A 22370-nucleotide genomic window follows, 5' to 3' on the forward strand; every position below is an offset into this window, starting at 1 on the left:
CTGCAGAAATAAAGGCAAAAAGCAAACATGTCAAAACATGAAATAGAAAAGAACAGCATTGCTGCAACATCACCATTGGGAGACATTTGGGACCTTGCAGGTCAGACAACTTCTTTTCCCGGTCGAGGCAGAGTTTCATCTTTCAAAAAAGGTCCACCCTTCTGTTTTCTTTGCACTGTCTCATCCACCCAAGACTAAGGTGAGTTTCTTTTCTCTAAACCCCAAGAGGGCCCAAAGTTCCTACCGTTCACGAACGATGGATTTCAATCATTAAGGATGACAATCTTTGTCACGTTTGGTGGGCTTGGCTGGACAGGGCTGTTAACAATCGGACCCTGTTCACGGGAATTGTTCTCTGCACTTGGAGTGCTATACTCTGGAAAACAAAAAAGTGCCTTGAGACGTGGGAGGTTTAGAGGGGGGGGTGGTAGGGTGTTTACTGGCTCATTCTTGAGTCATAGCAGCTACTGCATCTATTTAAAGGGCTGTCTTTTAGCAGTGTCAGTGTTTAGAAACGGAGATCTAGGAGGAGGGTATTGAAGGGGTCTGTGCCAATGTCATATTAAGCCAGCTGTGTTATCTCGTGCCTGTGCAAGGCTCCAGTGTAATTGTGAGAGATGAGTGCTGAACGTAGATGGGTCAGCCGGGCTGCGCTCCATAGAGTGTAGAAAGATAAGCTGTTGAAACAGATAAAAAGAAAACGAACATTTGTTTAATGAAAACCATTTGGTTAGCAGCGAAACTTTTGAGAGTCCGACGAATCGCTGCAAATGTGAAATGGTAGCAAAATATGCTGGTATTAGTTGACTGTATGGCATTAGGAGCTGTACAATATTCAGGAACTGAACATATCAATTCCAAGAGCCCTCCGTTATAGGTATTCGCTTAGCAGCTGCAGCCATGGCTCGTACTGAGGGGGAATGAAAGGAATGTAGTAAAAATGTAACTGTTGAAAGTGACTAGGACAAAAGATGACGTTTTAAGACAGCCAAATGCAACTTAAATCCAGAGCATTTTTGTCGAGAGTGACTGTCCGCAGCCAGGTGTGTTTACATGAGCACGAGCATTTAGACAAAATCTGGGGGATCCTCCCCCTGCATGGCTAGGCTGTGTCATGAGGGAAGAGATGGTGTACTTTTTGTTGGTGTTGTTGAGAAATTGCAGATATTGCAATTGATCATGACAAATGTATTGTGCTCTGTATTTTCTAAACCCGTAGAGTTTGTATTCATAAGATTGGTTTGTATTTGTCCGGGAAGGCCAGCTTGACACCTTCATGGGGTTGTTACAAGAGTGTGTGAATAGCCTGACCCTTTGCAATGGGGTGATGGCTATGACATGGATGTTAGATATCAGAGTTTGGTTTGTATTTTAATGATATGTTTATTGGCACTGCCATGGGGCAAGCAGCACTGATTGTACACGTGTTGGAAACTGGGTGGGCAATTAACCTGCTGAAGGTGCAGAGTTTTCAAAAGAAGAGAACCGTATAAGAGCAATATGCCATTGGAAAGTCATTGCAGTGGTTGCTCAACTGGACTATGGAGAAATCAAAGCCATCAAAGAAAAAGGTATTGAAAATGAAGTGAATTACAGTGGGGTCTGACACATCAGGAAGCTCTTCAGCAAGTAAATGTTTTGGAGCATTGTTTTCAACTGTGTGCCGCCCCTCCTGGGAGAGAATGGTCCCTCCCAGCGCTCGGGCCAAGGTCACATGTTGTGACCATGTGACAGATGTGTCAACTGACTCCTGTCTGCCGTGTATCATTTGCTGCAGCGCGTGCTGGCGCTGCGTAGCAGGCAGAGGGCCTGCTGCAGGGCTCTCCACCAGGACAGTGCCTCTGCTGAGCAATGCTGTCCCTGACGCCCCTTACTGCCTTGTTAGAGTCCCTGCTGGGCAACTCTGCACGCATGAGCCATGCCCCTGCTGGGCAATTCTGCACGCATGAGCTGGTGCCCCTGCTGGGCAACTATGGCTGCATTGGCCGTGATGGCCTGGGTACCTCAGGCCAGGTGATTATGGGCTGACAGGGTGACCCCCTGTCTTTGTGTGTTGGCTGGGTGCCCCCAGTCAATGTCAGCTTGAACCTCAGTGCCCTGTGGGTACAGGACATGACATTGGGGTTGACCCCCCTGTAACTATATGCAGTGGGAGCCACCACCACCCCACGGGACGGCACATGTGGCTGTGAGCCGGCCCGGCATATCTCTAGAAGGTGATCCTGCTGGGTGCCCCCAGTGACAGTGTCCTGCACCCTGTGCCCTGGGCCCAGGTCCACCACACTCTGGTGCCTGGAGAGCATTTTGAGATGGACGCGCTTATGCAGAATGACATGGCCGAGTGGGTGGATGACAGTGGAGCAGTTAGTCAACCTTCACACTTTGGTCAGGAGTTGGGTGAGACAAGGCAGTGAAGAAGCTAGGCAGAAGAGCACAGTGGGCCACGGTCATCACATGGATGTGGTACTTGCCACACACAGCAAGGAAAACGTGGCTCCGCGGGAGGTTATGCCTACAAGAAGATAGTGAGTGCAGTCAATTACGAGGCTGTCAGGACAGAGAACCCAGAGGCCGAATTGATGGAATCCGTTTTCTGAAATAAACCGCTGCCATGCGTACTGTAAACCCATGAAACACAGTGCCAGGACAATAAATAAAATGGACATTGCAAATCAGATACTGGTTGTATGCACCAGGTCGTTCACACAGCAAGTGAAGAAATTAACTCCTGGACACATTGGAGGGGTGGTCAAAGCAGTTATCGCAAGTCTTGTTTGATATGAACATTCGACCAAGGAGCATTTAGAGAACGCTGTTCATTCAAGTGACTGAAAGGACCCAGTGGAACAGTCTGCCAGCATACTCGACAGGGAATGTTGGCTAAAGCTGAGAGGAAGAAAAACGGCCACTGCACACAGCACAAGGAATAGCATTGGAAAGGAATTGCTAACCCACTTACGTAAAAACGGACACATACAGGTGGCTAGCCATCCTAGCACGGGGTGAAGTCGAGCTACCTCATGAAATTGAACTGTCTTATAGAAGCTATAGAAGATTTGCACCCAGTCTTAACCTGGGTGCCAAAAGAATCTGTGTGATTGGTCCTCATCATATAGGAAATGTGAAAGGGAGGTTTCATAATGCCGGACCATGTGATATAATCTGGCCACCAATATGAGAAAAAAACCTGAACCAGCTTGCATGGGATTGTTGATCATAATTTTGACATTCCAGTTTATACTCTTGACACCAGGTAAACACCGCATTTATGCTAGTTGTCCTTCGGCTGATTTGTGGAACATGGAATTTACTATAAGAAAGGACATTTTATATGTAATTCAACTGGAGCCTCAAGATGACATGTCACCTCAAAGGCAACTTAAGTATGGGTTGCCAACAATGAAGCTGTGCTCTGTGTCAAGATGGCCAATACAGTAGGGCATTCATATGATATCGTTAGCTATGTCGTGGCATGTATGAAAGGAGTGTACAAGATTGTTGACTCCCAAGTACTGGTAATTGGAACTCACCAAGTATTTGGTCTCCATTGATGCTATGGCACAGAGAAATAAGTGACTTATGCCAGTCGTGAATATTTGAGCCATAACATACCCAATTCAGTGTGTATCATTTTGGAAATGGATGATGGACAAATGGTAGTTATGATCAAAACATTAGCTATGGAAGACAGGGTGTCTTTTATAAAACTTGCCGGGTGGACACCGTATATATGGTGGAATAGCCCATTAGTGGGTTGCAGTTGAGTAGCAAGTAGGCTATGCATGCCTCTCCAGGAAGTAGTATTAGACACTGATTTATCTAAAGGAAATGTATCTTTATTGCAACCTGCATGTGCCACTTTGAGTAAGATGGTGTAGAGCTACTTCTAAACTGCACATCAAAAGAAACATCGGCTCATTAGTAGCAGGAGCTGTAGGGCTGGGGGTAGGATGTTAGAATGATTTTGATATAGAAACTATACGTAACACGCTTTTGCCATTTTTGGCATGAACCAGCAGCATTTCCTACGATTTTGGCAAGCTGGGTTAATTATTTTTTGCTGGGGTATTATAGTAACTGTTTTAAAAGATTTGGCTCAAGGGATCGGGAATAATTGGAGATGGCAGAATTTCATTTATGAAATTTTATTTTTGCCACATTAACAAATGCAATCACTACTGCTGGTGATTGCTAACCCATTTTATGACAGACTATACATAATCTGCAGGTATTGCCATTCCAGATAGCATGGAGACGATTATTGGCAAGGCATTTGCCTAGATAATTACATGAACCCAGAGGGTTATTTCCCTTTGTTTACCTGCCACAATGCCTTTTGTAAAGATGTAACGAAATTGAGCAGAACCCTGTATCCTTTGGCTATATAGTGGCCTTTCATAACGTTGGCAATTAAATTAAATGATGCTCGGTGGGTCACACAGATAGGTGTTTAGTAGGTAGACAGTGAGAACTGTAGTATGCACAGTCAAACATGTAATCTGTGGGAACAGATATGAGTGTTACCACAGACAGGATGACTGCATGCCATCTATGTAAATATACCCGGCAATCACGGAATGTATGTAAAATAGCAATGATATAGATATTGTCAAATTACTCCCAAGTGTATAGATATTGTCAAATTACTCCCAAGTGTGCATTATTACGAACCACCTGTTCATAATTGGTTATGAACCAATGGGTAGTTTGAAGGTAATTTGTGCAGATACCTTTACCAACCTATTAGATTTGACAACCAAAATAGTATACACAGTCACTACCTGGGTTTATATAGCATAATATGTGCAAGTTCCTGATGTGCTAAATTTGAGTTTTCTGTATGGGCCAATAACTCACAGGCTTCAGGCAGTGAGGGAATTTTCCCAAGCCTCATGGAAACAATTTAGATAGAGCAGCGGCTGACTTCCAAATGACCATAGAGGAAACTCATTTGAACGCATTCATACATTTATACTTTGACAGTACACCACAATCGCGAGACATTTTCGCAGAGTGGTTACCTTATTCAACCAAGCTGATAATTATTTTGCATTGCATTCTTTGATAAGGTTGTTAATATGCTTTGAAATTATAACCGCATTTATCATAAATCTGTTTATGTGCATTCGGAGAATGCATCGGAAGCTGTCGGAGCCTCTGACTCTGGTCTCCACACCCAGATACACACATCAGAGGGTGGAATGTAGCACTGTGGAGAGGACTGCAACTTAACAGATAATGGGGCCTGTGTACTGTGAAGGTCATTGAAAGGTAGATGTATTTGCTCTGTTACACTGCCCAGACCTGAAGATGAGCAGGATGATGTTATGATGCAATAGGCTAAGCCAAGCACCAACGGGTAAGATATAGCGTGCTTGCCAAAGTTGTTGCAAGCTGGATATATCCAGCTCGGAAGGCTTTGCCAAAATGTTAGAAGTTGTTTGCACCATGCCAGGTTCGGATAGCTTCACACAGTCGACTGGAGTAGATACTTCTGTAAGAGAATGCTTAGAGTTTCAGTTATCTGAATTTATAAATTGGTGAGCCTTGGTAGATTTACTAAGAGATTCATTTTGGGGCAGTGCACGCCGCCAGAGATCAAGGCCTCAGTGGTCGTTGTCCAGAGCTGTTTGGCATTTTAGCATCCTGGGCCGAAGGGACACAAGGAACTATCTTCAGCTGATTTATTCTGCTATATTGTTATTTATCATAATACACTAGTTTGAACACCGTGAATTGTCTCTACCCCACAGAGACTTCTTCAGAGCCTTTGGAAGGGTGAGTAGGCACATACTGTAGTCCGGACCAATTATGGCTTTTTTTGTATTATGAAAGATTTCAACCCGCCTGTTTGTTGGAACATCAATGTTGCCGTTTTCAATGTGTATAGATTTTACTTTTTATAGGTAGTAACCTTAACTCCCAGTTAAAAGTATTCTCTTTCAGCGAGTATATAACTGTGTGAAGAAAGATTAAATACAAAATATTTTTTTTCCATCATCCTAATTGCTTCTTAGCAGCAGTGATTTTCAACAGTTGAAAGGCTTATTAGCTAATTTTACTATTTTTCTTTTGTTATGTGCAGGCAAAGAAAAAAGCCAATCTGCCAAGGGAAACATTAATTCAAACATGGACAAAAAGCAGAATAAAAAAATAGGCCATGCACCAGAGATAAAAAAGAGCTTCACTATAGAACTGAATCTTTTACCTCTTCTTGCAGGTAATTATGTCACTTGTGCTTTGTTTGTTTTATACATTCATTTAAAATAACATGCATGATTTGGTAATTCTAGAAGATACAGCATACATTGCCACATATAACTCTAGTAGCAATGGTTTCAGTTTCAGTTGTTCACATTTGCATAAACCTACAGATTTGTGTCTGACATAGACTATAACCAAGACAATTCAAAATCACACGCTTGATTCAGGTTGTTACACTTCAGTTCTTTCCCTCTCTTTGAACTGCGTACTTTGAAAAGTTCTCGTGCAATCAATATGCAACTTTCCTGCCGAGAGACTGCTGCTTCTTTATGCTTGGCTTATTTCATAATCCCAACTTGTTGGGATATACAAAAAAAAAATAACCTTGCATGTTATACTTAGAGCTTTGGCGAGGCAAGTCGTGCACTGGCAACCCTTTTGGAAATCTGTAGAAGATTGTCATTCTATCGATAGTTATTCTTTTGTTTGGGCTTCCTTTAGTGCCTTTGGTGACATTGCATAGTATGCTACTGTGTTGACGTGACGGATTGATTGCACTGTCTGGACTATGCACATAAATGAGAGAGAGGCTTTAACATGTGTTACTTTTCTTGTGTCCCACTACCTTCTAAATACTAGTGCACACTAGGTGATGTCTCGCTAATGATAATCTCTTAATTGAAGCTACATTGATGAAAGTAGCAGTTATGAACTTCAAACTCAATCTAATTTCATGAAAGAAAAGACACTAGCTATCAAGGAATTCCATGAAATGTTTCAATGGGAAGAAATTCAATATCATTACCATCTTACTGCTAATTACTTTGATTAGTTTAGCAGTGGAAGTTAACCACATTGGCATTCAATCTTGTTCTCCCCACAAAGGTTCCTTTCCCACTCACTTCCTCCATTCAGAGCGTTTTCAGAGGCAGCTGGTGAAGACTGCAGCAATCACCCAACACCTTCAGAGTGCCAAGGAGTCCAGTTTTTTAATTCGGTTTTCTGGAGAGACTGTTACAAAATTTCATTGGGTAAAATACACAAACAGGACATCATCATCATCATTGTTTTCAGATAGTTAAGTTGTGATTATTTCTTATGGTCATGTGTATTTATTTGCTTAAGCATTCAAACACAAAGTACAGGTAACAATATAAGGGGCTAGTGAAACTTAGACCCAGTAAGGAATTCCAAAGGCTTGAAAGCATTTGAGATTCATAGGTAAATTGTATTCAGACCCCACGTAGCAGAAGGCACAAAAGTACTGACCAACAGGGTGGGAGCAGGACCTATGGATCATGGGGAAATAAGTTATCAAGAGGAGCCGAGATGATTATACCCAAAGTCATTGAAGTCAGACTACATAATCCAATTTATTATGAGGGTCTTTGCTCATGAACAATATCTTTTCCCCTTGTAGAGAGCAATGCAAGGTCCACTATCTATGACTCCATGTTCGGTTGAGTGCTCATTTTAATTTTTCTGGGGATCTGCATCTTAGCCATCGCTCAAACCTTGTGAAGGCATTTTAGGGCAAACGAAGGAACTTGCGATGGTTGAGGCATCAGTCCCAGCATGCATAACACAGATCTAGGTCTGTCTTTGCGTTGACTGAATTCACATATTTTCATCCATTGTTCATCTGACAGTAGACTGGCCAGAAAAGCATCTCACTTGGCATTGTCGTCATGCTACAATTATCATACCCTGCAACTGATAGTTTGTGAACAATTGTTGCACAATGTGGAAATGGTCGAGAGCTGAAGTAGGGAAGGTAAGGGCCATAACTCCATAAGCAAGATTGTAGACAAATGAATGAACCAGTGCGCAAGTGTACCATAGCGACCATGCTCATGATTACTCTTCTTATTCCTAAATGTAAGATTGTTAAATTCCATGAAGGATCCCTTCTTCTTGATATCTTTGAAAGACCAGATAGCAGACTGACAAGGTCAGTTTTGTCCACCTAAACTTAACCGCAGAGTTATTCCATAATGGTTTTCCATAATGCCGAGAGAAAGTAATTTTTCCATCCAACAGTTTAGCACTTGACATACAGTTGGCTGGGTCATAGTAGAGGGAAAGTGGACCTCCATTGATAGAAGATAGACCATCAGAATCGGATGCAGTGGTCAATTCTCGAGGAGCTTAGCACAGGATGGAGTTGTTAACTGACCCTGTGTAGAGTTCTGAGAGTGAAGGCATAATAGTAGTGGCTCAGGTCTGGGAATCCAAAACATCCACTAGTTACAGGAATCTATGAAACAGAAATTGAAATCTTTGTCCTATTACCGTCCCCACAAAAAAATATTGAACACTGTGTAAATACAGTTTAGTTCTTTTGAGGAGAGGTAGAGAGGGAGCATGTTGAATGAATTTAGCATCTTAACAAATAGTGATATTTTATTTAACCGAAGTTCACCACCTATTGACAAATTAAGCCTACCCTTCCAAAATCGGTTGCAATCTCACATAGTTTTATTTGCAAATTCCTGAACAAAAGATGGCTTAAATCTAAATCCTCACTGGCTCAGCAGAAGTGGTGGCCCCTAAAGAAAGCCCTAAAATAGGGCAGTGTGATCGGAAATATCTCAGTTTGTTTTATGTGTTCACTTTATAATTAGGCAGTGTCCCAAAAGCCCTAGGGACATCAAACGGACATGAAGTCGCAAATACCCTTGATCCTTGCATCGTCTCTTAATTGCACATGCTACGGTTTCTTTAAACATATCAAATGGGTTTGAGTTCAGTGGGCATCACTGCAGGATAATGCAGTGAATTTTAAAGGAATTTGAGATTCTGCATTTCACTAACACTTGGGCCCATCTTCTGAAATATAAAGCTATGAAAATGTGCATAAAATTACTTCCAACCCCCAATGTATCCAGTAGTTCATTCAGGAATTGACAATTTACACAGACAAATGATTTTTTGATTCCATATTGGGTTACTTGGATCAGCTGGATCTGCAACTTAAGCTCTTTCATTATGTCATAACTATTACATGTGGAAATTGAGGGGCTATGACTTCCTAAGCATATCGGTAGGTTGGGATGGGGTGCCTTCTTCCTGTCTTGAGGGCCAGATCATGGTCCCCAACACGCCAGTCTCATCTATCTTCTTGATGAGTGCCAACACTGTTGTGTCTAAGGCCTCTTTAACTCTTTTCTCAATTTTCTACTTTCCACCTCCTTGATGTTGCTCTGCTCACAACCCTCAGGCTTAGGCGTGCCTGCTGCTCCTCTCCTTCCCTCTGTTCTTTGCCACCAACCTAGTTTCTCCCCTCACTGGGCTTGTGCTTCACCTGCTAACAGATCCACCATGCTCTCGTTAATCCGGTATGCAGTGTTAATAACGAAAAATAAAGAACAAACATTTTCTGTGACCCCAGAATAACGATTTTTAAAAAAAACATTTTTAATAAAAGTAAATGTGGGGTGTGGGGTAAGGGATAAAATAGGGTGGGGGACTTGGGGGACTGTTAGTAAAGCAGGGGAAATAAAACGTTATTTAGGTATCACTAAACATGTATGTCGTTATTTATGGTGTCTTTAAAAACGCATGGAACAATCTAGCCAGCCTTTCCTGGGTCAGTTTACATCAGTTTACTAGGGCGTTCTAGACTTTCTAGGATGCCTCGCACTCTGCCCTTCTTATGGCCGAACAGACCTTCCTTTAACTGCCTCCTGAATAGGAATAGACCCCTCCTCCTCTTCTTCTCTCCTCTCCTCTCCATCTCCATCCTCTTCTCGGTTTCTCATCCAATGTTTCTTCCAGCCACCTCCTGAATACACCACTCTTCCTTCACCTGCAGCCACCTCTGTATACCTGTTAATGTCCTTCTCTCTCCACCTAGTATGCCTCCACTCCCATTTACAACTCCTATCACCCTCATGCTCGCCTTTATTGGTCTTCCATCACGCTTCCTAGCCACTTATTTAACCCTACTCTTACTCTCCATCAACTCCCTTTTGCTTTTACCCTGCTCTTCTCGCTTGATATTCCTTCACACAACCTCTTAATTTCCAAAACACTCTTCTCCTGTTTTCTGGCCACCTCTCTCCAGCCTCCTTCCTCTTGCTCCTTCTGCTATTGTTCCCAGCTTCCTCAACCACTCTTTTTCAGCCTATAAGCTCCCACTTTGCAAGTCCAAAACACAATCTGATTGCACTCCGGAGAGATGGCTCTTATAGAGCTGGGTATAAATTACATTTTCTGATTGGTTGATGGGATCAATTTTTTCCTCTGAGCCTTCCCAGTCCATGGGATGTCATGTAGTTCTCCCCCCTTAGTGGAAGTCTTCAAGTTGGACAGCTGTGCCATCTTGGGCCCCGATTCAGACGATTCTCTCTGTAGGCTGAACTGCAGCTGCTCTCCATCTCTGCCTGTTTCTGCAAGACCTCCCTCCCACACACTTCATTTTGGTTGATTCCTATAATCCTCAGGTGAATGGATGTGTTGAAATTTCTCTTTTAGGAGTGGGAAGGTTGAAAAACCACTTTTCCTTTGTGGCTTGATGTGGATATTTCTCCCATTGGTTACAAGGAGGGGAGGTGATTCAGGAGTCTTTCTCCATTGTGCCTTCAGTTGTAGGGGTGACATGAGTTCTCCACCTTCAAGTTCTCTCCTTAGTGTTGAAAATGAGATCTCTCGCTGAAAACTCTGTGGCTGCGTCAGTGAGGCCTTCCTTTGGCTCTCAGGGTAGCACATGGGATAGGGGTTCCCCAAAATACATCCTCTTACATAATTGGAAAGCACTCCTCTAGGTCTTGCCTCCAAATCTGCAACTACTGTGTTCTTCTCTGGTCCAGGTTTCCCTTTTAATAGGAAAGAAGGATTATTGGAGATGCAGTGGCATCACCTCAGAGCATTTTGGCTTAAGCAACAATTATTGATTTCTTGCATGTTCTTCCCTGGCCCCCACGTTTGAGTCTTAAAATGATTAGTGCTTCTGACTCTGCCGTGGCTCTGTGTCTGGAGCTTTCAGAACGTCTATCCACCATTCTTAAGTCGAGAGGAACAGTTGCTTTACTTGCCTGGCTTCACCTACTGCTGCCTGGTCTGCCCACGCCGGCACCTTTGCAGAATCCAAGGTATTTGGGGTTCATCTCATGATTAGTTTGAAGACATGAATCGCGGACTGCCAGGTGGGCGTCGTAGTACCCTGCTCACTGAAATAGTTCTGGTGTGCCAGGGCCTGGACATATCAGCATGCTAGAGAGTTTTTCTTCACTTTCTTCAGCACCCTGTTTGGCACATCGGAACAGGAGGGGACACAAGTTCTTCAGCGGTTAGCCCACTGCACTAACAAGGTTTGCCGCGATGGCCTCACAGCTTTCACCATTGCGCGCAACAAGTGCCCTTTGAGGCTTTGTACCGGGTCTGGTGATCAGGCATCAGGAATCTACCGGGCTCTCTGAGCTTTACGGTCACCAACCTTTTACTGGGACTTGCTCTGAGAATTCCTCTTGTAGCAGGCTATGCCCCAAGGGCCCAATGGGGACTTTAACATTGAGCTCTGCCTTGAGCAAGTCTTCTTGCATTTCAAATATGGTGCATCACGGTTCCACCGATAATCACGATTTGAGGCCTAAAATATACGTTTCACAGGACTCAGCTAAGCTGCATCATAGCTCCTACTAGATTGCAGAGCGACGCTCAGACAGCAAAAATATTCAATTGTTCATATGCCTGTCGGCATGCCCGGGGGTCACCAACACCTATGGGCAGACTCACCGGTGTCTAATGGTGTTAATGACCCGTGGCACGTTGCTGCAGCAATGTTTTTACTCTGGTAAGTCTTTTCTGAATTGGTAGACTCTCATTCAGTTCTCCTGCTGGCTTTGCATTCATTTTCCAGTAGAAGTGATGCTGTTCGACAAGACTGCGTCCCCAACAGTTTCACTGCCGGATATTCAGTGGTCCTCCGACAGAATCCGATGTGCTTTTCCTGGTCTCACGCCTCTCCAGTAAGAGATGCTCACAAGGGGTTGCTTGGAAGCACTTGTCTCTCTCAGCACGGTAGTTTCAGTGCATCTGCTTCTGCCTTCGGTTCTGCTTCCCGCTTCACCAGCTCTGCATCTCTCTTCATTGCCTCTCAATTGAAGGTGTTCACCATGTTTAAATGTCCTGTGCAACTGATTTACATTGTGACAACTAGTCTGCACGTTTACCTTGGTGTTTCCTTCAATTCACATTAACTCATTCTTCCTCGTCTCAGTACTTGAGGCTTTATTGTAGTTGGAGTACATAGTCATTTTAGATCTTTTGAAGTTATATTGTTTTGGTTCTTTGTTTAAATCAAAAACATCAGGGACAGTGGATGTTAAGTGAGTATTATGTGTATATGAGGTATGTATGGTATTCTGCTCAGAATGCTTTGCAGTAAGGATTTTTTGGTTCTTACAATGAGAGGGACTTGTAAAGTGACAACAGGCCATCAGGAACGTAGGAATTATAGGGTCTTCCTCATTTATAAGGGAAGAAGACCTGTTCTCTCCTGATGGGGTCAACACATTTTCCCCCACAACTGTCTCCTCCCATGTGATCCTCCATCATAATATCACCCCCAGGGTCAGGATCAAGTAGCGACTGCCGTCCCCTGGCCACATGGGGGGAGATCCTTGGCTGGGGATCAGTGATGACTCCATAGGATTCATCGGTGTCCTCTATTGATGCAAAGAAGCAATGACGTTTACATCCAGATTCACTCATCCCCGGTGGGTGGAAGAGTGTCAGAGTTCCATCACAACAGGCATTTAATTTCAGAGGATTCCTGGGTTAGCTCGGTTGGCTCTCGAGGCTATCACTTCTCCACCTCGAGAGAGGAAGCAGATTTTTATTTCTTCTCTTTATTCTACCGAAAAAGAACCAGGCTAGCTTGGGGGACAGTATTGGATCTTTCCTAATTCAATATTCATCCCCACCAGAGAAATTCAAGATGGGGACTCTGCTCTGATTCACTCTGCGCTTTGACAAGGGGGACTGATTGTGTCTTGTTAAAAACCAAAAAAAGTAAAATTGGTCAGTGATGCGGAGTGTGAGGCATTCAAATAAATACATGTCAGAAAGCAAAGATTGCCAGCAATGTGTGCTAAATGTTAAACACACAAAGAATGCATAAAGGAAAAAGATACCAATAAATGAGATAGTTTGGTTGAAAACACAGAGTTCCGCAAAGTCATTTGTTTTCATGTAATGAAAGATAAGATATAATGATAAATAAGGTAGTGTTGGGCACATTTTTGTTAAAAATTTGTAATTGAACATATTGTACCCAACACATTGGGTTTTTCCCTCTTGTAAAGGAGTTTATGTTCCAGGCCCTTAGAAATCCAAACTCAAAAGAATTCTGGTCTCTCATAAAGCATTCCTCCCCTGCCCTTTTTAAATAGGGAAATCACTCGCATTCCATTATGTACAAGAGATGTATTTCAGGGAGATTTATGAACCAGAAGTTCCTATGTTGTGTATACTCCACAGACAATGACCTCCTATACTTTACCATTATGGATGTTGAATACAAGATAAATGGACTAAAAATGTTCAGGGTGCAAGGTCCGGACTGCTTGGCTAATGCACATTGAAAAAGATCCTTGTAATTGCGGTGTTGTTTTGTATAAAATGTTCTAAATGGTTATTAAGACGGGAGATATACCTTAGTTGGAGGAGGTATTTGCTCTTTGTAATCCATAATAGAGGACCGAGCGAATGTCTGGATAGTTATCGCTTATTAGCGATAGTGGATACAATGGCTAAGAGATTCTCCCCGTTTATTTTGACCAACTCATTCTCTGGATTAAAGAATACAAGATACTCAGCAATCAGCAGATCGGTTTCTGCAAAGGGGTGGGCACTTTGGCCTGCCTATGGACTCTGATGTACTTGATAATGTGTGGAAGCGAGGGGCCAGCAGGCCCCTCTCTGCCTTCACTTCTCAGTACAAAGCTTGGACCAAGTGCCTCCAGTAGTGGGTTTGCCCCTTGCCCTTATGCGATGTTAACTTTGGGTTACATTCGCGTAGATGGGACCACTGAGCAGGACACAGAGCATCCATTTTTTGTACCCCCTTTCGACTCCATCTTGGTGACCAGGCCTCACTGCAATAGTACGAAATGCTTCTCTCCCTTTCGCCGCAGCAGCCAGGCTCGGAGCACACAGCCCCCACCCTCGTTCCCACTCTGACTGGAAAACGTTGCGGCTCCAGTCTCATGCTGAAGCCGGAGGTATTTACAACAACTAATAAATGTATCGCATCAGTCTTCCTCTGAGATCACTGTCCTGCATGTGAACCAGCATGAACTAAGCACATAGCTCGTTCATCTCCACAAACGTGTCCTTGCCCCCGCACTCTCGGCAATGGAAACTTACTGCCATTCTGACACTGTGTCCCTGCAAGATATTCCTTTCATATACCAGACCGCTGACCATGCCATGAGGCCCACCCAATAGACCCCCAACTAACATTAGACCCCTGCTGCAGTATATCGTGCCTAATACTAACAAGTGCCACATACCTGAGATTCTTGTGAGACTAACCCCACAGTTCAATGGGAGTATTATAGTGGTCAAGACCCTTAAACCTGTGACCTGTATGACCCAAATGTTATAGATGACATAGACACCTGTGTGATTTGTATAATGACATGATAAACTACTGCGGGTCTTTTGACCAACCATTATTTAGTACATGCATTATTTAGAATGTATTCATTAGCTTAGATGGTGGCCACCCTGCTACACGGCGACCTGACCTTCACCCATCTGGAGCACAGATATCTAACGTCCATCCTCCCGCCAACCAAGCAACCAACCAGGAGGAAGAGATGATGCTCACACCCAAGACACCATCCTAGTTGACCACTCCGGGTCCAACGTAGCATCATATGTTAGATATGACAATGTGCCTATATAATGTGATGTAACATTAACTTGGTCAGAGCACTCTCAGAGATCTAGATAAACTTTTCCTTGAACTCTCGCAGCCTGCTCTCTTTTGCCTTATTCCCTGTCCGGGGAGTGTCTGTTTTATTTTCTTGCACGTGTGAGGCAGGGAGGGCATAAACAATACGTAAGACAATGGAGTATAAATTGTCCTCACTGTATATCTGTTACATAGATTACAGTAAAGCATTTGACTCAGTCATCTGGAAGACACTGGGGAATATCCATCCCCCGATTCTGCATTTCATCAGAAGCTTATATACCAATACCAGAGCAATATTTAGGCTTAATCAAGAAGGTCATCTTAGCCAAAGCATACAAACAATTCATGGCCGGGGTGTACTTTCGCTCCTATGCTATTTAACTTGTACACCACTGACTTGGAGGTTGCTATGGCTATGCGTAGGAATGTCCCTCCCCGAATTAAAATTAATGCAGTCACTTGGTTAACCTACGCAGATGACCTTGCAATTTTTGGAGACCGCCCCCATTGGTCTTCAGAGGAGCCTTACTACAATAATGAACATATGGAAGCCAATAATCTGAGTATCAATTGTAAAAAACCAAAAATAATGATTATTAATCACTGGAAAAAAGGGTAATAATTTCAGGTGGAAAATCAAAGATGAGGACATTGAACAAGTCAAGAAATACATGTATTTAGGTATACCCATTACAGACACCCTTGGTGCCAATTAACTGGCACTTGTCACCACCAAGAAAATACTTAAAAAATGTAACGTAATAAAAAGGTTTGTCACATATAAGGGTCGTCTTTCCACTGATAACTTCTGACTCTCCTCCGCCACCTTCCCTTCGGCCTTCATACATGCTACTATCATTCCCATATTGAAAAATCCCTCTGCTAACCCCCTCCTTGCTTCCAACTTTCGTCCTATCCCTCTTCTACCATTCCTCTGTAAGCTTCTAGAATTTCTAGACTACTCTCAACTCTCAGCTTTTGTATCCAATCTCTCTCTTCTCCCCCTTCTCAATCTGGATTCCGCCCTAAACACTCCACTGAAACTGCCCTCACCTCCGTTCTCAACTCCCTCCCTACCGCTCGCTACTCTAAGCAATCCTCTATCCTCATCCTCCTAGACCTCTCTTCTGCATTTGACACTGTTGATCACCCCTTACTCCTCAACACACTCTCTCCCTTTAGTCTCAAGGCTCTGTTCTCAGCTGGTTCTCCTCCTTCCTCTCCAACCGTTGTTTTGCCGTCTCTTGTGGCGGTCGTACCTCCCCTACTCTCCCCCCGGACTTCAGTGTTCCCCAAGGCTCTGTGCTTGGCATTTTCCTTTTCTCACTATAAAACTTCCTTCCTGCCCCTATCATCTTGTCCTTCGTTATCTCTCACCATTTCTATGCTGATGACACCCAACTTTTCCTCTTTCTCTTTCACGCCTGACATCCACCTTAAACTTTCTTCCTGTCTCACTGCTATCAAAAACTGGATGTCGTCCCACTTTCTCTCCCTCAACACTGACAAGACTGAAGTCTTATTCTTTCCCTCCAACACAATTTCCCCCCCTCCTTTTATTTTCTTCCCCCCTACTAATCTTCCTATTTCAGCCTCTGCCCGCAATCTAGGCCTCCACTTCGACTTCTACCTCTCCTTTACCCCCCACATTTCTCTTACCTCCCGTGCCTGCCGCTATGACCTCTTCAATGATCGTAAAATCTTTTCCTCCCTCACCTTCCATGCCACTAAACTCTTAATCTCTTCCCTTATCTTCTATCGTTTATTCTACTGCGCTACTCTCCTCTTTGGCCCCCTTGCTTCTCATTTCGCCCCCCTCAAATTTAAAAACGAGAAAGAGGAAGTTAAATTTCACTTTGAGAATGAAATGGAAGCCAGGCAAGAAAAGAAAGTGAAGAGGAAATGGAATCATGAGGAGAGAGAAGGCCAAGAGTATGGATAGCAGAGTGATAGAGTAATCACTCTGCTATCCGTACTCTTGGCCTTCTCTCTCCTCATGAATCCATTTCCTCTTTGCTTTCTTTTCTTGCCTGGCTTCCCTTTCATTCTCAAACTAAATTTAACTTCCTCTGTCTTGTTTTTAAATCTCTTCATGATCTTTCCCCCCACCTTTCCGCTCTCCTCTCTTTCCATGCTCCCTCGCGCCCCCCTCCGCTCTGCTGATCTCTTCCTACTCACTGTTCCTCCGTCTCCTTGTGCCTGTTCCCGCTTCCGATCCTTTCAGCTCCTTGACCCTATACGCTGGCACTCTCTACCTCTACCTCTCCCTATCTGCTCCATCTCCTCTTACTCCTCCTTCAGCTCCTCCTTGATATCTCTTCTTAATCCCCCGTCCTGACAACACTCTTTACTTCCCTCTTACTCTTCCTCCGTTCTGTCCCTCTTCTATAGTCCTAGGCAAATTGTTCTACATACTGTTCTCAATGGTTTGTCTCATGTTTGGCAATTATGCTTCTAATCTATTCTAATGTCGTATTGTTGTCGTAATGTAAAGCGCTTTGGCGTAAAGCGCTACATAAAATGTAATAAATACAAATGCACTGAGGCTATGGTAAGGGCATATAAAAGCTGCACCAAACCGAGTGCCCTATATGTGATGGAGGTATTTAATAAGGAGGAGGTTAAGTGGCTTCCAAAGCTGGAAGGTAGAATTTGGCGTGCCACACTGAGTCTGTCCACGTCAATTCCTATAGGAGCAGTTTGGCGTGAGCTAGGCCTTATATATCTTTTCACCTTAAAACAGATGGCCACCAGCATCTTTTTCTTCAAGATGGTTGTTGAACCTTCCCCTAACTCCATCTACAATAACTTTGATAAGTTGCTTAATTTAAACACCACCCATAAGACTCTAAAGAAATGGTTGAAAGACATTAAGATATTTCTTGATTTGATTGGCTTTGAAATTACCTTCCCTATAAATATCCCGGTTGCAGCCAATGAAATAAAAAGGAAAGCAAATACTTGGGACAGGGATTGTAACATGAAAGAACTAGGAAAAAATCCACCTTTTGTTAATTACTTTAAGCAAGGTTTTACAATGGATGTTCCGGCCAAGTACATTATTAATATTAAGAATTTTAAGGTGAGAAGATTGGCAGGGCATTCCTAAACAGGAAGGGTTATGTAGATTATGCCGCTCAGATATAGAGACTTGCAGACATCTCCTACCTGGCTGCCCCAATTTGCTCGAAATTTACAGTAATGTGTATGGCGGATTTAAGCGCATTGGAAATAAACGAGAAGATCAATCCTGGGCGTATGTTTATTTGAGTGAAAATGTACATCTAATCAGTAATGTATATTATATGTGGCAATTCTTGACTAAGAATATTGATTAATTAAATGATTGAGTTTAGGACATCTTTTTAATTATTGAATTACGAAAGTAATGTTTTAGCCAGGTGGATTTTGATGGGTTGTTAAAGATTATTGAAATATTATGAATTACTGTCTAGTGTATTAAGATGTTTTTCTTTATATATTTGTATATGTAGTGTTTAAGGTTGTCTTTTGTTTTTAACCACAAACACATTAATAAAAACAATTTTAAAAGATTTTACAAAGGTAGCGGGCGCCCCTCTCTCGCAAGAACAGACATGATAACCTGTTCAGTGGTTATTAACCACTTGAGAGTTCGCAGCCACTGCTTTTACTCACTGTGCCTTTCACAGATGGGTAATATCCATTTGCATATCAGTCTTTGTCCTGCCCAGGGGCAGTCCAGCACCGAAATACAATGGCAATTCCAATCTGAACGAGAGTACCACCAGCAACCCCATACACGTGTTTCACCCTTGTTGGGGATCATCAGTGAGGTGAAGCTGATGCCTCTCTAAGCACAGTGAGAGGGAGACCACGTCTGGTTGCCCCCAGGAGACCTAGGGTTACCAATCCCAGGTTCCATAAAAAACAGTTTTACAAAGGTAGCGGGCGCCCCTCTCTCGCAAGAACAGACATGATAACCTGTTCAGTGGTTATTAACCACTTGAGAGTTCGCAGCCACTGCTTTTACTCACTGTGCCTTTCACAGATGGGTAATATCCATTTGCATATCAGTCTTTGTCCTGCCCAGGGGCAGTCCAGCACCGAAATACAATGGCAATTCCAATCTGAACGAGAGTACCACCAGCAACCCCATACACGTGTTTCACCCTGGTTGGGGATCATCAGTGAGGTGAAGCTGATGCCTCTCTAAGCACAGTGAGAGGGAGACCACGTCTGGTTGCCCCCAGGAGACCTAGGGTTACCAATCCCAGGTTCCATAAAAAACAGTTTTACAAAGGTAGCGGGCGCCCCTCTCTCGCAAGAACAGACATGATAACCTGTTCAGTGGTTATTAACCACTTGAGAGTTCGCAGCCACTGCTTTTACTCACTGTGCCTTTCACAGATGGGTAATATCCATTTGCATATCAGTCTTTGTCCTGCCCAGGGGCAGTCCAGCACCGAAATACAATGGCAATTCCAATCTGAACGAGAGTACCACCAGCAACCCCATACACGTGTTTCACCCTTGTTGGGGATCATCAGTGAGGTGAAGCTGATGCCTCTCTAAGCACAGTGAGAGGGAGACCACGTCTGGTTGCCCCCAGGAGACCTAGGGTTACCAATCCCAGGTTCCATAAAAAACAGTTTTACAAAGGTAGCGGGCGCCCCTCTCTCGCAAGAACAGACATGATAACCTGTTCAGTGGTTATTAACCACTTGAGAGTTCGCAGCCACTGCTTTTACTCACTGTGCCTTTCACAGATGGGTAATATCCATTTGCATATCAGTCTTTGTCCTGCCCAGGGGCAGTCCAGCACCGAAATACAATGGCAATTCCAATCTGAACGAGAGTACCACCAGCAACCCCATGCACGTGTTTCACCCTTGTTGGGGATCATCAGTGAGGTGAAGCTGATGCCTCTCTAAGCACAGTGAGAGGGAGACCACGTCTGGTTGCCCCCAGGAGACCTAGGGTTACCAATCCCAGGTTCCTTGAAATTTAGTTTGAAAAGGTAGCGGGCGCCCCTCTCTAGACAGAACATGGGGTTGCTGGTGGTACTCTCGTTCAGGTTGGAATTGCCATTGCATTTCGGTGCTGGACTGCCCCTGAGCAGGACAAAGACTGATATGCAAATGAATATTTCCCATCTGTGAAAGGCACAGTGAGTAAAAGCAGTGGCTGCGAACTCTCAAGTGGTTAATAACCACTGAACAGGTTATCAGGCCTTTTTCTGTCTAGAGAGGGGCGCCCGCTACCTTTTCAAACCCAATTTTAAAAGATAACTAGTTTCCCAGCAAACATCCACTCCAGGACATGTCTGTCTTCAGTTGCACTAGGGGAAAGATACGTCTGCCCAGTATTACTTCTCTCTTGTTTTTTTGTGTAGGATCAATGCTCAAGGAGGTGTTGAGCGGTTTCTTGCTAACTTACCAGTTTATATATTCTGCAGTGCCTGGACTCCAGTGGAAGGTTCAGTCTCTGACCTGTCACTGCTATACACGGAAGACTAATAAATAGAAGTAACATGAATTCCCTTCTGATCTTAGGACTCAGAATTTCTCTAAATATGGTTGCATCTCACTCCGGGAATACGTTCTCTCAATTAAGTCCTGTGTCAATTTGTATTTTTTCAGACTTCCAAACTGTCGCTAAAATCCCACACTTTTGCTTTCAGACGTAGGCACCCGCAAAGAGTTGCAACGTCTGCCCAGTTAGGGGGCCAATCGATAACTTGAAGAATGCTATACACTTGGTTCTAAAATCTTTTAGGTGCCCAGTTTCCTTCTTGTCAAGTTCTCTTTTCAGTAGCTCGTAAATGGGAATATCACGTTGTTTCACTATTTTAATGTAAAGACTGACACTATTTATATTCCACATAGTATATATGGAAGTTAATACCAACTCAAGCTGGATTGTACTTACTGGCACATTGTTTGGGACCTTCAATATTCTTCTTACAATAATCCTCAAACGTCTCGCCATTTTGCGCAGGTTGAGATTGATGTTTGCCTTTAATTTCAGAAGCACATAAAGGTCTGCATCTGAATTTGTATCCTTTATACAGACACCACGGTAATTGTATTCGGGTACCCTCAATATCTTGTTAGAGTCAACAGTTAAGCCTTTTCTTTAATGTTTTTCCTTTTAGTTCCAAAGTACATTATTTTGGTTTTACTATAGCTGATCCACCAGATTATTTAACCCAGCATATTCTGAGAGTGATAAGGGGCCTCTGAAGGTCCACCCAGGTGTGGTAAAAAATGGTCACATCAGCATATGCCAGCATGTCTAACACTTGCCACCCCACTTTGGGGGAAAGCTCCTAGTTCCGTCAAGTGCTCTTTTCATGTCAGCAGTGTATAGGTTGAATAGACAAGGCACACAAATCATTATCATGTGGCATTGGTCTACACCCTGACAGAAAAGCAAGATTCTCTCACAATTAACAGATAAAGCCCAATGTGCAGGAGAACAAACACCCTCTCACAAATGAGCACTAACACTGTGAGCTTCCCCTGTATGCAAAGTATGGGTGCAACAGCGGCACAAGCTGTTGAATGCTTCGCTCACACAACAGGTCAGCTTGAGTAGGAACCGTTCAGGATTCCCTCACACAAACCGAAAAGGACAATCAGTTTGTCAGCAATGTACGTGTACATCATGTAGAACAGGTGGAGTGGATCGGTGCAAGGTAATGCAATGGTTGATAATTCCCACAAAGAACAGATAAGGAATGAGTCTCAACAGTTGTAGATGCTCTCCTCACATAGAGTGGGTGCAACATAGGCTTTAGGAGTGCACACTCCCCTTCAACTATAGAAAAGTTATGCCAAGGACCTCAGTAGAACATTCTTTCCTCACATGAAGCAGGAATGGAAGGGGTCTCCACAATACAAGATTATCACAGATATGTAGTTGGACACACCCGTAGAAGTTCCACTCGCATATCGAAGGAACTGCAAGGGATGGAGCCTCAGAAAAGAAAGCTGCATTTTCATAGAACGAGAACAGCATATGCCTCAGCAGTCTACATTCCCATCACAAAGAACTTGCCCAGCAAGGATTAAGCAAGGATTAAGCCATCCAAGCTCCCCTCCCATTGAATAGGAATAACATAACATAGCAGCGTGAGAACCACCCACATAGATAGGAACAGTTAACTGACTCTGCAGTACAAGTTCCTCACTGATAGAAGGAATATAGCATTGATAGTGACTACTTCAAATGCAAAGACTAACTCTGCTTTCGGAAT

General features: G+C 43.5%; 1 protein-coding gene across 3 annotated transcripts in view; it reads left to right on the plus strand.

Annotated features, from left to right (window-relative positions):
* Positions 1–22370, plus strand: part of CFAP92 (cilia and flagella associated protein 92 (putative)) — a 1690090-nt gene that overhangs the window by 679616 nt on the left and 988104 nt on the right. For all 3 annotated transcript variants that reach the window (XM_069643961.1, XM_069643959.1, XM_069643958.1), the window contains exon 8: positions 6086–6220. In XM_069643961.1, the coding sequence (XP_069500062.1) occupies positions 6086–6220 (135 nt within the window). The remainder of the gene's footprint in view (positions 1–6085; positions 6221–22370) is intronic.

This window comes from Ambystoma mexicanum, chromosome 2p (genome assembly GCF_040938575.1).
Source record: "Ambystoma mexicanum isolate Mex_15411 chromosome 2p, UKY_AmexF1_1, whole genome shotgun sequence".
Taxonomy (NCBI): domain Eukaryota; kingdom Metazoa; phylum Chordata; class Amphibia; order Caudata; family Ambystomatidae; genus Ambystoma; species Ambystoma mexicanum.